Raw genomic sequence first — 14,221 nt, forward strand, 5'->3', positions numbered from 1 at the left:
AGGTTTTGCTTCATTGTGCAGAAAGGAAAGGCGCACTATCTGCCACGGTCATCAGACGCTGAGGCTAGGTCTTCCTGTTTGGTTCGGTTTAAAATATTTTCTAGTTTCTCGCATATCATTGTCACAATAGGCTTCTGGGAGAGTCGTTGAAAGCATTCTGAATACAATCCTTTACGCAATAGTGAACGTAGGCTAGTCGCCGAGGATGAAGATGTAAACATTTCTGCTTGCACAATATATGGCGACAATAGTATCGAAGGTATTTCTGGAAACTGTGGGCATTGTCTAAACGCAACCACTGAAAGTCGGCCCTCAAGAAGCACCACCTACTTGCCATTTCCAGAACTAAACCCCATGAAAGAAGACTATCGACTTTATACTTACCCTTAAGAAGCTTAACCATTTGCCAAACTCACGAATCTATATTTGAATTTTTAAACCATGAACCTTGGTTCTTATAATAGATAATTCTTGCGGTTTTCTCTTTTATTATAATGAACGGCGTAACCTGACTCAGGACATTCGTTTTCAAGGCTCATTGCATCTGTTGTTGTTGTGGCTGTAGGAAGAAGGAAAAGAAAATGCACGGGCCTGCTACTGGCTCTGTAGCTGAGCCACTTCCGCTGCCTCGTGCAGACAGAAGAGAAACTAGAGAAGAAAAGAAAGAGGGAAAGAAAGACGCGCGCTGAAACAGCCGTTGTCCAAAACCGAAGCGTTGGCGGGTGCAATGACGGCCTACAATAGACAAAAATTCGGTGGCAGGTTAGCCCCCGCTGCAAGCGGCGGTGACCTACCTGTCCCAGCTCCATCAGGGCTCTGAGCTGCAATTGCCTTTATATAGCGAGAGATGTTGTTATATTTTCTCATGTTTTTGGTTTTGCGTTATGTCGCATTTCAGCCACTGCTTACGCTTCCGCGTAGCAACTGCCCTCATGTATCATCCTCTTTGTAGCGCTTCATTTTATGCGTTTCATTCTTTATATCTTGTAACAAGCCCGCTGTAAATCGAAATAGGTATTCCTGTCTACTGCGTGCAATATTTCCTACTTTCCAAAGCAGGGTTTTTCTGGAACAAAGCTGCTAATTTTCTGCTGCATGGAGAAAGGAGGCGCCATAGCAAGCAACGGAATCGTCCTTCCACCTTTAATAAATTTATTCATAGTAAGAGAGTTGGCGATATGAATCCTCTTTGGCGGTGCCCAAAACGCATCTACTGAACAACATTCTTCATCTTCTCACAGGTGCCCGCGCCAAGGCACGCTTGCTGTTCAAGCAACCACGGAACGTCTGGTCATGCCCCACCAACGAGAGGTGGTTGAAATGCGGGGAAGGAGTCTGCGCAGAGATGGCGTGCGACGGCGAGACCGCCCGTGGCCCCGCCGAAGGCTGCTACTGTGAACCAGGGTTCTATAGGAACGACGATGGACACTGTGTCCAGCGAGACAAGTGCCCAGCTAATAATAAACATGGCCCGTCAGGTATGTAACTCCACAAAAAAAGAATTGCAACCAATCAGTTCGTAAGGTTTAATTCTTATATACTCTGCTGCTCAATATTAGAGCAACAGAGCACAAGTATACCGAGAAAGTGAGGAAGCGATTCTCATGACTGTTGGTGATTGTTCGGCAGTCTTGTTATCAGAGTATTACCGGCTGCAATCGCCAGAGTGTCACGCACCCAATAATCAATAACTATATTTTCGAATCCGAGCCACTTCGTTTTTTTTCTCCTGAATCATTGGCGCGACATCTACACTGCGACACACAGCGCCCTCGCATGCCTATGTCCCTCGAGAAATTATAACTGTTTTGAAAAGAAAGATGAGAAAAGCCATCAGACATTTGCTTTGAGGTAATGCGAAATTTCTTGGTAACTGAGGCACTTGAGACACTGATGTCAGCTGGAGTCTTCAGAAGCTCTCTAGTAAAAGTGTGCGTACGGAGGACAGGTGCGTAGGTTAGGCACACATCTCGTACATTATGTCACAGTCGCTGTTTAATTTTTACTCTGCGTCTAGTTGCGAACAGCCAGATGTGTCGAATATGAGAGTGTGACGCCGACAGCACTGCAATAGTAAGGTGTTGTGAGGTAAAAAGTTCAGTGACAGCAGGTGCAAGTTTCGGAGTATAGAGTTGCACGGTAAGGATACGTTAAATTCTGATTTTTATACTCGAAAAGTGTCACCTATAAAACTGCCACTTTGCCGCTGGAAACCTAAATTAAAACCTATATGGCCTCTCTGTGCAATAGCGTTCATTGGAAGGAATAGATGACAAAATAGCCGCCATTCTGTGCTGAATGCTTGGCATACATTTCATATTTTAAAATTATAATGATATCATAAACCTGGTTAAATGCCACCAGCCGCAAGATGCTTAGAAGAAATCTTAGGTCAGTGGATATATTCAAAAGGAAGAAATATGATCGCTGTGTATTAGCGATTGTTAATTTCGGTCCGCTAACATCAGGATAGAGTAGTCGCAATAATTTCAGCCTTACGTCTTGGGTTTAACCACAGGAAAAAACAGCGCTAAATGTTAGAATACATTTTGTGCTGATTTTCCTTTGGCTGAACACAATGTGACACCAACTAGTCCAGCAAGAGATACTGTTACGTCTTGGGGCATAATTATTTTAAGGAGCTCTATTACAACCTCCCCCCTTTTTTTTCTTGCGATAGTAGACTTAGGTGCTAAAAGGGCTATTTCGCATTGTTTACTTTTGAATTATTAGGTAAATTATTTGAGAACTGCAGTCGCTGCCTAAAAAGAGTCTAATGACCATAAACTGTACACATTAAAGACTAAGAAGTCTTCTTTACGAATCGAAAATTACCAGAACAAGAAATAGTTCTCGAAGTACATGCATATTCGAGTATTAGCCAAACGTTTGAAACTGTCCGTGCCGTGCTAAGGCATCCAGTTTTATTATTAAGGCGAAACCCTTTCTAGGCTCAGGAAACGAAACTCCGTGTGCGAGAATAGTGCGCGAGATCTGTCATGTTTCGCAAGATTCCACGAGATGTGTTTTTGTCCAGCGTTCCTGTCATCTGCAATCCCACACTTGAACGCGCGCCAAGGAACGCTACGCCACAGAAGCGATGGTTTACCGTCCGAACTCACACCTCTCTTGTAAACCAATGACTGCAACGAACGCCGATAAAGGGCAAACATTGAGAAGCAAATGACAGGAGTGGAAGGGTAGTCTTTCGACATTCTCCTCTTAAGAGACATATAACAGGCTCTCCAATTTTTTTCATGACATTCAACAGTGGCACTATACGTGATTTGTCAAGGTTTATCGACCTTATATACTGAAATAAATATAGCAATAAACAATTCTGAGACCACTCTGGAATCTACATTGCAGAAAGGCGAAAACCTAAGTGTTGCTTGTGCGCATGGTGCATCCAGTTTGTCCTTATTATCATTATCGACTAAATGCATTGTTATTATCATTGTTAATGTCATCATTATCGTAATCACTAATTTCAGCTGTATTGTCATCGCTACTATCATCCTCAAGGTAGAGAACGAGAAATATGACGTGCGTTTGACGATACTGTGCGTGGCGCTCGCAATTACAGAAATCATCTTGAAACCGGCCAATTTGAGTAACGAATGTGGATTATAAATTATTTATGTAAGTATTGGCGAGAATTTTTCAAACTGCGATGGGAGACATAATGGGTAGCCGTTAGACATGGGATACCAAAGCAAGCAGTATGGTTACAAACATACAGAAGACGCGCAGTATTTTGAGGTATGTAATGCTACAGGGGACTTGTTGCGATGCTTAAATTAGACTTGAAAAACGCGTTTGACCGTATTTCTCACAATACTCTTCTTGCTTTACTATAGAGCATGTCAATGTTGGGAAGATAATTCACAATGAAGTGAAAATGGTCTGCACTGGTTGCACAATACGCCTTATCATGAACAAAAAGGTTGGAAACAAAATTCAGATCGAACGGTCCGTGCGCTAAGGGTGGCTTTTTCACCGCTGTTGTTTTGCATTTATATAAAACCGTTCTCCTTAAGTGTCCTTCATAACAATTGTATTGCACAATTTCGACTGCAAAGAGAAGAGGTTGATGGGGGAAAGCGTTTGAGACTTTGGCATGTTGAATGGCCTCGAACACCGGCTTTCTTTGCCAGTGTAACGTGGACAACTACTCCGCTTAAGTACTTGGGTGTCTTTCTTGAATTTTACGCTGAAAGTGAAAGTTAATAGCGGCGAAGTAAGATTGCAGAATGAAAATTAAAAACAACATGACTTGATGCATTGCACTTCTCAATGTTTGGCCGTGCCACTGTTTGCAACATTTTCTCGGTAAGCAAATTGTGGTACGAGATGCAAGTGCACCCCTGTTCCAGTCTAAATGTGCAAAAGTGGCATAGGGAGTTTGCAGTGTTTGTGCGGGCTTCCTCTTGGGAAAATACCAATCGAACCAACCTATTTCGGAGGATACGCGCTGGAGGCCTTACTTGGTGTCATGTACCTGTATTGTGCGGAAGTTAGTTAACTGTTTTATTTTCTTTAGGGCTACTAAGGACCGCTTTTTATGTGTTGTTATTCAGTTAAGACTGGGCAGAGTTTTGCCTGAACTGGTCGTTACATCCCATTGTATTCAAAGAACCATTCGGGTGTAAATGAAAGCAGTTGTTCAAGCTTGTCACTTTATTTATACATGGTTTTCATCGGACTATCTTAGTCCTGATACATGGAGGAAACTTATCAGAGATATATGGGACTGGGTGTTCCCTCCGCCAGTGTATAGGGCCATGTACAGTGTAAGCCCTGGTCAAGATATCTTTAAAAGACTCTAAAAAAATGACCGTTACTCCTGCAGCCAATACCTTCTTTTTTCGGCTACATAGCAGGTCTTTGCCGGTTAAAGAGTGGTTGCCAGAGAAAGAAATCCTTGCCCCATGGGGAGTCCGCTGTTTGCTACGTAAAAAAAGATGAAACTATAGAGCAATTTTTCTTGGACTGCTGAGGCGCAGTTTTCTTCTGGGGTACGTCCGCCAAAGGACTCTTGAATAGGATTTTCCGCTTGACCCTAACGGAATTAGGTATCTCCCGACTGAAAACTAGGACGGTATTTCATATGGCCTAGTAATGACGTTGGGGCTGCACAGCATATGAAGAAGCAGGATGGCAGTGCGTCATGAAGATCTTGACGCACGCCCAGTTAGTGGATCCCCCAGAAAAATGTTGCAAGATATTGTAAATTTATAAAACTTGTGAATCCAGCACCTGACTGGTTCGCGCATATTAGAAATTTGAAATCCTTGAAATACTTTTAACCCTAGTATGTCAAATACGGCGGACGGTTCCTGAGTAAATATTGATAAGTGGTGGCATGACAAGCGATGGAACACGGCGACACAACAGAAACAGAACGACGTGATGACATGACTATGAAATATGCTTTAATGGCCAGCGGGCCTGGAGCGAGCGCTCCGCCCCGCGCCACTGCTCGCTTCGTCATCTTCGTAGCACTACCCGGGGCCATCGAGCGATCGTCCCGATCGATTGCTAGAAATCCATTGCATGAAGTGACAATGAACACAGACACAGGATTAGGACATGAAACGCTGGACATCACAATGAATGCAAAGATGGGATGAATGCTTGCCCCCGAGCATCAGGTCCAATCTTCACCGTTTGCCGAAGGCCAAGGCTTATGGACACGCCGAACGACTTGGGCGGGGGTGCTGTCTTTGCTCGAGTGGTCGTGAGGTCGCTTCGTCGTAGGGTCGGTCGGGTCGGCTTCGGGCTCTTCCTGGTCGTCATGTGTTGTGGTCAAGGCTGGGGACGAGGCTGGGGAAAGCAGCTGGTCGGGTCTGAGCACAAAGGGCTGGGGTAAAGCCGGGCGGCGATCTCCACGGGTTCTCGGCCAATGGACCCGGCATATGGTTGGCTTCGACGGGGGCAAGGCGAGGATGGGGATGAACCGCACCTCCAACCAAATGATACGATGCGGCAAGCCGATGAAGACAGGAGACAGAACATGACCGATGGCGATGGTAGATGACGTTTAATGAATGTTCGCGGCGGGCCTAGCGCGAGCGCTCCTGCCCGCGCCACTGCCCGCTTCTTCTTCCTTGTCGTCCGTAACATGACCCGGGGCCACCGAGCGATCGTCCCGATCGTGGACGAGGAAGTTTAGCGATGTTAATGATTTTATGGCGTGATGATGGGCGTGTCTGGATGCTTGAAGAAGAAGAGGAAGAAGGAAGAATAGAACGGCTTGCCGGTACCATGTCCGATGCGTGGGTGATCCGCCTCCCTTGGAGCTGTCAACCATCCGTCACCAGAGTCCATGGGACCGATGGCTCGAGGTCACGTCGGGCAGCTTGGGCGAGGGTTGTGTGTTCGTGTCCATCGGTTCCTTCGGGTCATTCGGATCTTTCGGGTCCTTCATCTCGGTTCTGATTGGTCTGTTCTCCTTGTCTTCAGGTCCGGGCTGGGGACTGGGCGGTGGTAGTTGTTCAGGTCTGGGCTTGAAGGGCTGGGGCGAAGCTAATGAAATTCCCTCGGGCAGAACTTGAGTTGAAAAGCTGAAGTTGAGGACTGGGAGAGTGGTGCGTAACAATATTTTATGATTGCAGTGCTAGAAAAAAAAAAACCGGGCGTTTATAAAACTTTATAAAACTTGTAGATCCGGCAACTGACTGGCTCCCGCACATTGAAAATTTGAAATCTGAAAGAATTTTAACCCTGGCATGTCAAATACGGCGGACGGTTCTCGACTAAATATTTTATAATTTGAGTGCAAGAATAAAAAAGCCGGGCGTAGCGCAGTTGGTGGGGAGTGCACTTCCGGCTTCGCTAGCGAGCGGACGTGTGTGAAATGAGCTCCGTCGGAGCGGCTTCAGCGGCCCAGCAGGGCCGCGGTAACAGGTCTTTTGCCGCTGTTTCTTCAGCAGGGTGTGATTACCAGGTAGTTTTACCGAGTTTGCCTGCAGGGCGTTTTGTTGTGAACACAGTGTTTTTGCACTGTGATATCAGGGCCCGCCCTTAGCGGGTGGAAGATTTCCGCGATGCGCTCGCGGAATTATCGCTCCTACCGGAAGTCATCGCCATCGGAGCCTACAGGATGAGCCATGTGTGGGCGGTTACCTTCAAGGATGAAGACGCCATGAAGAAAATTGTCAATTCTGGTGAGCTGGTTGTGAAAAAGTGTCGGCGTTTTGTTATCGACCCAGCTAACCCGGATGTACGCATGAAAGTACACTGGCTTTTACACAGTGTACCGGACGAAGACGTGAAGCTCGCCTTTGCGGCATATGGCAAGGTCACCGACGTCGCCCACGAGCGGTGGCGCGTGCATGGCATGGTGGACACAGGGTCTACCACACGGCGTGTGACCATGAATCTGAAGCCGGGTGTAAAACTCGACGACATCCCCCACCAGGTGAGCGTCGCCGGCGAGCAGGCCCTTGTGGTCGTGCCAGGGAGAGCTCGGCTCTGCCTACGCTGCCGCGGCACCGGCCACATTCGCCGAGAGTGCCGTGTACCAAGATGCGGTGCCTGTCGACGGTTCGGTCACGAGGAGGGCCAGTGCGAGTGGACCTACGCAAAAGTGACAGGGCCCGTGAACGCTCAGGACGCATCCGCCTTGTTCATGGACGAGGCGGATATGGAAGAGACATCTTCCGCTGCGACTGAGAATGCTGCTGGTGAGAGGGAGACTGCCTTGGGGGTGCCGCCTCAGGAGAAAACCGTGGTTGAGGCGGATGTCACCACACGTGAACCAGCGCCTTACTACGACGTCGGGCCCAAGTCGGAGGGCGAGGCGAAATCTTCAGTATACACTGAAGTTCCTTGCATTCCTCCAAATCCTGAGGGCATGGACATTCTTCCCGGTGCGGCTACCTTGGTGGCCGGAAAACGCCCCCACGACGCCGTTGACAGCGGGACGCTTCAACAGGACCACAGCGGGGGAGACGGACCGCCGCCCAAAACTCCAGGTTTGACGCGGTCTAAACTGAAGCAGCGGCCGAACTTTTCGGTCGATTCAAGGCAGGCGGGGAAACCACCTCCATAGTTTGTTGTGCTAAGTGTCATTTTGGGTTAAGGGTATTGGGGTGTGGCGCGACCCTACTGAAAAATCCTGTATAAAATTCGTACAGGAAATCGTATACAGGTTTACTGTACAGGATCTGGGATAGAGGATTGGGGGCTATTTCAGCAAATTCCTGTACTGCCCTGGAAAGTCCGGAATGAAACCGCGCGGAACTCTGATACGGGAATGTCCTATATGGTTGATGGCCCTCGTTTCCGGAAAGAAACGCGTCGCCAGGGTGGAAAAAGCATGCAACAATATAAAATAAACGGCAACATTTAAAGTTATATATAAAATTAAAAAAAAGAAAAAAAATTTAGTATCGAATGTGGAATCGAACCTCGGCCCTTTTGGTCTTCAGACGGGCACCTTAGCCACTACTCTACGGCGGCTTTTTTTTTCTTTATTGCATGGAAAAACTTCCGTAAAAAGGAACAACTCCACTTAAACATGTCCATGCCTAAAGTTACCGGGCTGCTTAATACGAGCCCGTCATATCCCCAGCTCGACAATGCACAATCATCAGAACATCAAAAGTCTGGGAGACATACACATGCGTCTAGATACGGCATCCAGTTTGGAGATTCTTCACGTGAAGCATATACACTTCTCACCAAAGCACACTGCTCCCGAAACACGGATTTCGACGATCTTGGTGGCTCTGCATACCTGTCGATCATGCGGCTTTTCCAAAGGCTGAACAGTCCCATCAACACAAATAGATCGTAAGGCACGACAGAGTTTTTGTCAGGTGGCAGAAATCTAATTGTATAAGGCGTAATTTCAATGTCCTTTTTAAGAGTTCTTTGTAGTATGTCCCAAAAGAACATAGCATCACGGCACAGAATAAAGCAATGATCAATTGTCTCAGGCACGTTACAGAGACGATAATTTACCGACCAGGGCACAAACATCTCCTTATTGTGAAGAAATGTCTTGACAGGCAACGTCGCTGTATGTAATTTGAAAAAAAAAACGTTTTTGCAGCTGCCTGAATGCACATTTGCCTAACACGCTTTAGAACAGTGGTGTCCAAAAACCCCAGATAAGGCTGCCGATACAACGGTGTAGGGAACAAACACTCAGTGAGAGCCTGGGTCATCAGCTTTCTCGAGAGGCTATACAGGTAATCTACAGAGAAACGCACAGTGAGAAAATTGAAAGTGTCAGCAACCTCCTTAAGGAATCCCCATAAACGCCCCTCACGAGCCTGCCCAGTTGGTGCGAATAAGTAAGGCAAATGTGGACTAAGACGCCTAATGAGCACTGTTACAAGAAACGGATGGTTTGCCGATTTGAAAAAGAAAAAACGGGAGACAAGTTGATGCACAAACAAGTGAACAAGGCCCACTCCACCAGACTCTAAGGGAAGAAACAAGTTGTCACGCCGCATGGGCTCCCATTGAGAGCGCCACACAAATGTTGCAAATATTCTGTGTATAACTTGTACTTTGCTCCTCGCACAATGCAGGACTTGAAGGACATACGCAAGCTTTGCAAACAAAAATATGTTACAGACCTGTGCCCTAGCAAACACTGAGAGTTCCCTACCCATCCAAGCCTGCGTTTGTCGCCGCATAGGTACGATTTGTGAATCCCAGTAGGCTGCGCTGTTACGAACTTGGTGCAGCGGAACCCCTAGGTACTGAAGAGGACTACAGTCCCAGCATATGCCTCCAAACTGGCTTGGTCTAGTGACCCAGTGTCCCAACCAAAAACCTTTGGATTTATCTAAATTAAGGGCCGCGCCTGATACATCGCAGAACTGTTCAGTCAAGTGTAAAGCCTCAAGTACACTCTTTTTGTCAGAAAAAAAGAGGGCGATATCGTCCGCGTAAGCTAAAATCTTAACTTCACATTGAGCCAGAGAGAAACCACGGATGGCTGCACTGTTAATTACACTGAGACAGAGGGGTTCCAGATATAAGCCAAACAACTACTCTACGGCGGCTTATGGTTACAGTGGTTATTATCCAGTATATGTAGCTACTTTTGCTCTTTCGTACTTGTATATTTTCCTTGGCAGTAGAATTTGTGGCCGTAATTCACCGATCGCCCTTTAAACACGCTGAATATCTTTGCAGGCTATCACGAGGGTTCGCAAATGTGGCGTATCTTTATAATGCGTCGCTTTATTGAAGGCAAACCTCGAGAAATCATAATTTACTAATGCTGATGTGTTTTTCATCGTCTACGAACGGTTGTAAGTTTTCCTACATAGAGATATCCGCTGCACTAATACTTGTAATACTGGGCGTTTTAGCTTCATGTGCTACCAGCGGAGCATCGATGCCAATGAATACACTTCCGACTGAGCCGTTTCAATATGTAAACATTCGAGAACGCGTCGCGCGGTGTGCGGCTATCTGTGCATCCTTCGATGGTCAGCGATGTTTGTTTATTTTTTTTAGAACAGTTTTTTGTCATCGCTAGCGAAACGATACGTTCGTGCTTCTACTTTCGTGTTGTAGGCGGCAGATCTTCAGTCGCAGATATGAAGACGCACCGCAAGATCGTACGAGCTGCAGCGACTGTTGTACGCGCAAAAGCGACGCGACGCGCGTATATGCTTGCTAGCGGACACTTCGACGGCTTCGCATTTTCGAGGTATTTGGGAAACGAAGCGCGCCCTTTATATACAGAACAGTTGCATAACATGTTTGGTATCATGCTTATTTAGTGCGCTGGCGTGTCCAGCATGGTCATTCTGGTTGAGCTTCGTCGATCGGCCCGGCTTCTGTTCAGAAGCGGAATACTCTGCCCGGTATCAGTTCCAGAAATGACGCGTTCGTCCGGTTTCTGGTTAATTGATACAGGATGAATAATACATAACACTACTACATTTGAAAAAGAAAAAAGGAAAGAAAAAAGAAAAAGAAACAAAAAGAAAATAGAAAAGGAAAAAGAATTGCATGTGATTCGAACTTCGGTCTTTTAGGCCGGCAAACACGCACTTTAACCACTACACTTTTTTTTTTATTTCCTGGCTTTGGTTCATACCATTTCACAAGAACACAACACGAATAACACAAAACAAAGTACATATTGGAAGGTCATCATCAGCCAATGTCAGGCTGGCTTCGTCTCAGTACATTAAAACTCCCGCAACGACAGCAAAGGCTCTACCCTTGAGAGCCATTCGGGAGGTTCAGCAGCCACTTTCTGTATGGCGATAAACCAATTCACACTTTCTCGAAAGTATATTCTAGCGGGTCGAGCATCCCTGTCGCAGTGATAGCCCGCCATTCTGGAGCGCCATATAGGGTGGAGGCCCATGAGCATGATTAAATCATACGGAACGCCATCTTCATTATCAATGCTTAAATACCGGATGCCGTGGGAGTCTAGTGGAAATTCTTTCTTTATCGTACGTTGCAAAACATCCCAGAAATAAACCCCTTCCCAACAATGCAAAAAAACATGGTCTATTGTTTCCGGCTGCTTGCAGATTAAACAGTGCGCCCCCCACGGTAAAAAAAAATCCCTTTCCTCCAAAAACTTCTTTACTGATAATGTTCCGGTGTGTAATTTAAAGAAAAATGTCTTAGCTCCTGGCGACACCTGCATTTTCTTTACTCTCTTCAAGACATCTCTGCCCGGACCTCCACTGTATAAGGTTCTGTACAAGGGTTGTGGCAAAACAATGTTACATAAATCGCGATACAGCTTTTTTCGTTTTACAGTGGACAAATATTCATTAGAAAAACGCACTGAAAGAAATCTTACACTAGCGACGACCTCCCTGTAGTAACCAAAAATCCTACCCGTAGCTTCTTCGGTGGAGACAACAACCTCCGGCAGTAGGCGCCGTAGCCTAACTTGGCACTACACCACGGCAGGACACGGTGATGGTGGTTATATATCTACTTATGTAGTCGAGATTGCTCTTTTGTAGTTTGTGTATTTTTGTAGGGTGTAGAATTTGTGGTCGTAATTGGACGATGGCCCTTTAAACACGCTGCATCTTTTTCCTGGCTATCACGAAGGGTTATGCGTGGTGTCCCGCATCTTTACAATGTATCGCTTTCTTGCAGACAAACCTCCGAATGTCACAATTTACTAGTGCTTATGTGTTTTGTCATCGTCTTCGAACGCATGCAATTTTTGCTACATATAGATATATGCGGTGCACCAACACTTGTAATACTGCTTGTTTTAGCTTCACCTGCTGCCAGCGGAGCCGCGACGTCAATGAATTTACTTCTGACCAAGTGTTTTGCATGCGTAAACACTCGAGGAAGCGACTCCCGATACTCGGCTGACCTGTGCATATTTCGATCGTCAGCGATGTTTCATTTATTCTCGAGCGTATTTCATCCGCGCTAACGAAACGCTACGTTCTTGCTTGCACTTTCGCGTTGAAGGTGGCAGATCTTCAGTCGCAGATTATGAAGATGCACCGCAAGATCGTACAAGCTGCAGCGACTGTTGCACACGCAAAAACAAAACGCGATGCATGTATGTACTTGCTAGCGCACACATCCACGGCTTCATATCTTCTAGGTATGTACGAAACAACGCGTACTCCACATATACAGAAAAGTTTTAACATATATTATGTATGGTTTCATGCTTATTTAGCGTGAAGGCATATTCCGACGTGGTCATCCTGGCTGAGCTTCACGATCCGCCCGAGTTGTACTGAGAAGCGGAAATACTCTGTCCCGTATTAGTTTCATTCATATCGGATTTGTCCGGTTTCTGTTTAACCGGACATGACCTGTCCTGTATATGAGCTCACAACAGGACTCGTCCGCCCTGTTTCATATCCATACCGGACTGGGATGTCGTGTATAAGATACATACGAGAAATGGTCTGCCCTGTATTAACTCGATACCGGACTGGGTCGTCCAGATTGAGATTCATATCGGACATGACCTGTCCGATATAAACCCGTTTAAGCTTCATACAGGACTGGTCCGCCCTGTTTCACATCAAAACCGGATTGGGATGTCATGTATATGATGCATACCGGAAATGGTCTGCCCTGTATTAACTCTATACCGGACTGGACCGTCCGGATTGAGATTCATACCGGACATGACCTGTCCGATATAAACCTGTTTAAGCTTCATAAGGACTGGTCACACCGGTATCAAATTTATACGGGATAATACAGGACCGGTTCAAACCCGTTTGTCGCGATACGGGATTTTTCACTAGGGGAGGGCAGACACCATTTTATAAGGCATTTTTTTCTTTTCGATATGGCGATCACAGTAAGTGAAGCACTGCGTGTAGCATCTATTAACGTGAGAGGCCTTGGAGGAAGAAGGCGACAGTGTCAGCTCAGTCGCCTTCTTCTAGATAACGACCTACATGTAGTCGCCGTGCAAGAATCGAAAATTGAGTCAAGTTGCTACAGACCGAATGGTGTCCGCTTTCCGTACGCATTTTGATGCATGTGTCTGCCATTCTGTAGGTGCCTCTGGTGGTTGTGTACTTTTTCTTCGCAATAATCTTGGTATTATGGTACAGTCGATTTTCTCGTGTCAAAGCGGCCGTCTCCTTGTCGTTGATTTTTTGCACTGCGGCCTTGATTTCCGATTTATTTGTGTGTATGCACCAAACGCAGAGACTGAGTGAAAATTATTTTTGAAGGATTGGAGTCGTATTAAACAGTGACAAAGTGATAATCCTACTGGGCGATTTCAATTGCGTTTGCCAAGCTTCAGATCGCGCCAAAAAGTCAATTGTATGTGATAAAAGTGCTGATGTTTTGAATGAAATCATCCATGGCCATGATTTAGAAGATATTGGAAGTTTATTTACTAATGGCACCTATAAGCAGTATACCCATTTTCAGGGCAACAGCCATGCTCGATTAGAGAGATTGTATGTCGCAGCTGAACTGGTACCACTTTGCACCTTGTACGAAGTTAGACCTGTGGCTTTCAGTGATCATGCCTTAGTGACTGCAACCTTTGGAAGAAAACAAAGCAAGAATTGGTTTAATTGGCATTTATGGAAACTTAATAAGTTGTTGGAGGACGAAAGCTTTTTTAACGAAACAGATCAAGAATTAAATATATTACTTACAGCGAAACCGTAGAGCTTTGCTGTAAAATGGGAGGATTTTAAGCAGGGGTGAGAATGAGAGCGATAGAAAAAAGCACGAAATTAAGATACGCAGAGAAGCAAAAAGG

At 45.9% G+C, this 14,221-nt stretch overlaps 1 protein-coding gene and 1 pseudogene across 1 annotated transcript in view; both read left to right on the plus strand.

Annotated features, from left to right (window-relative positions):
• The first annotated feature begins 1,256 nt into the window (after positions 1 to 1,256).
• Positions 1,257 to 14,221, plus strand: part of LOC146188059 (mucin-6-like) — a 94,313-nt gene continuing 81,348 nt past the window's right edge. Inside the window, exon 1 of the mRNA XM_084603620.1 lies at positions 1,257 to 1,478. Coding sequence (XP_084459746.1) covers positions 1,346 to 1,478 — 133 coding nt within the window. The 5' untranslated portion in view covers positions 1,257 to 1,345. The remainder of the gene's footprint in view (positions 1,479 to 14,221) is intronic.
• Positions 6,859 to 8,056, plus strand: LOC146188060 (uncharacterized; annotated as a pseudogene).

The sequence above is a fragment of the Amblyomma maculatum genome, chromosome 5, assembly GCF_055883805.1.
Source record: "Amblyomma maculatum isolate TAMU_Amacu chromosome 5, ASM5588380v1, whole genome shotgun sequence".
Lineage (NCBI taxonomy): Eukaryota > Metazoa > Arthropoda > Arachnida > Ixodida > Ixodidae > Amblyomma > Amblyomma maculatum.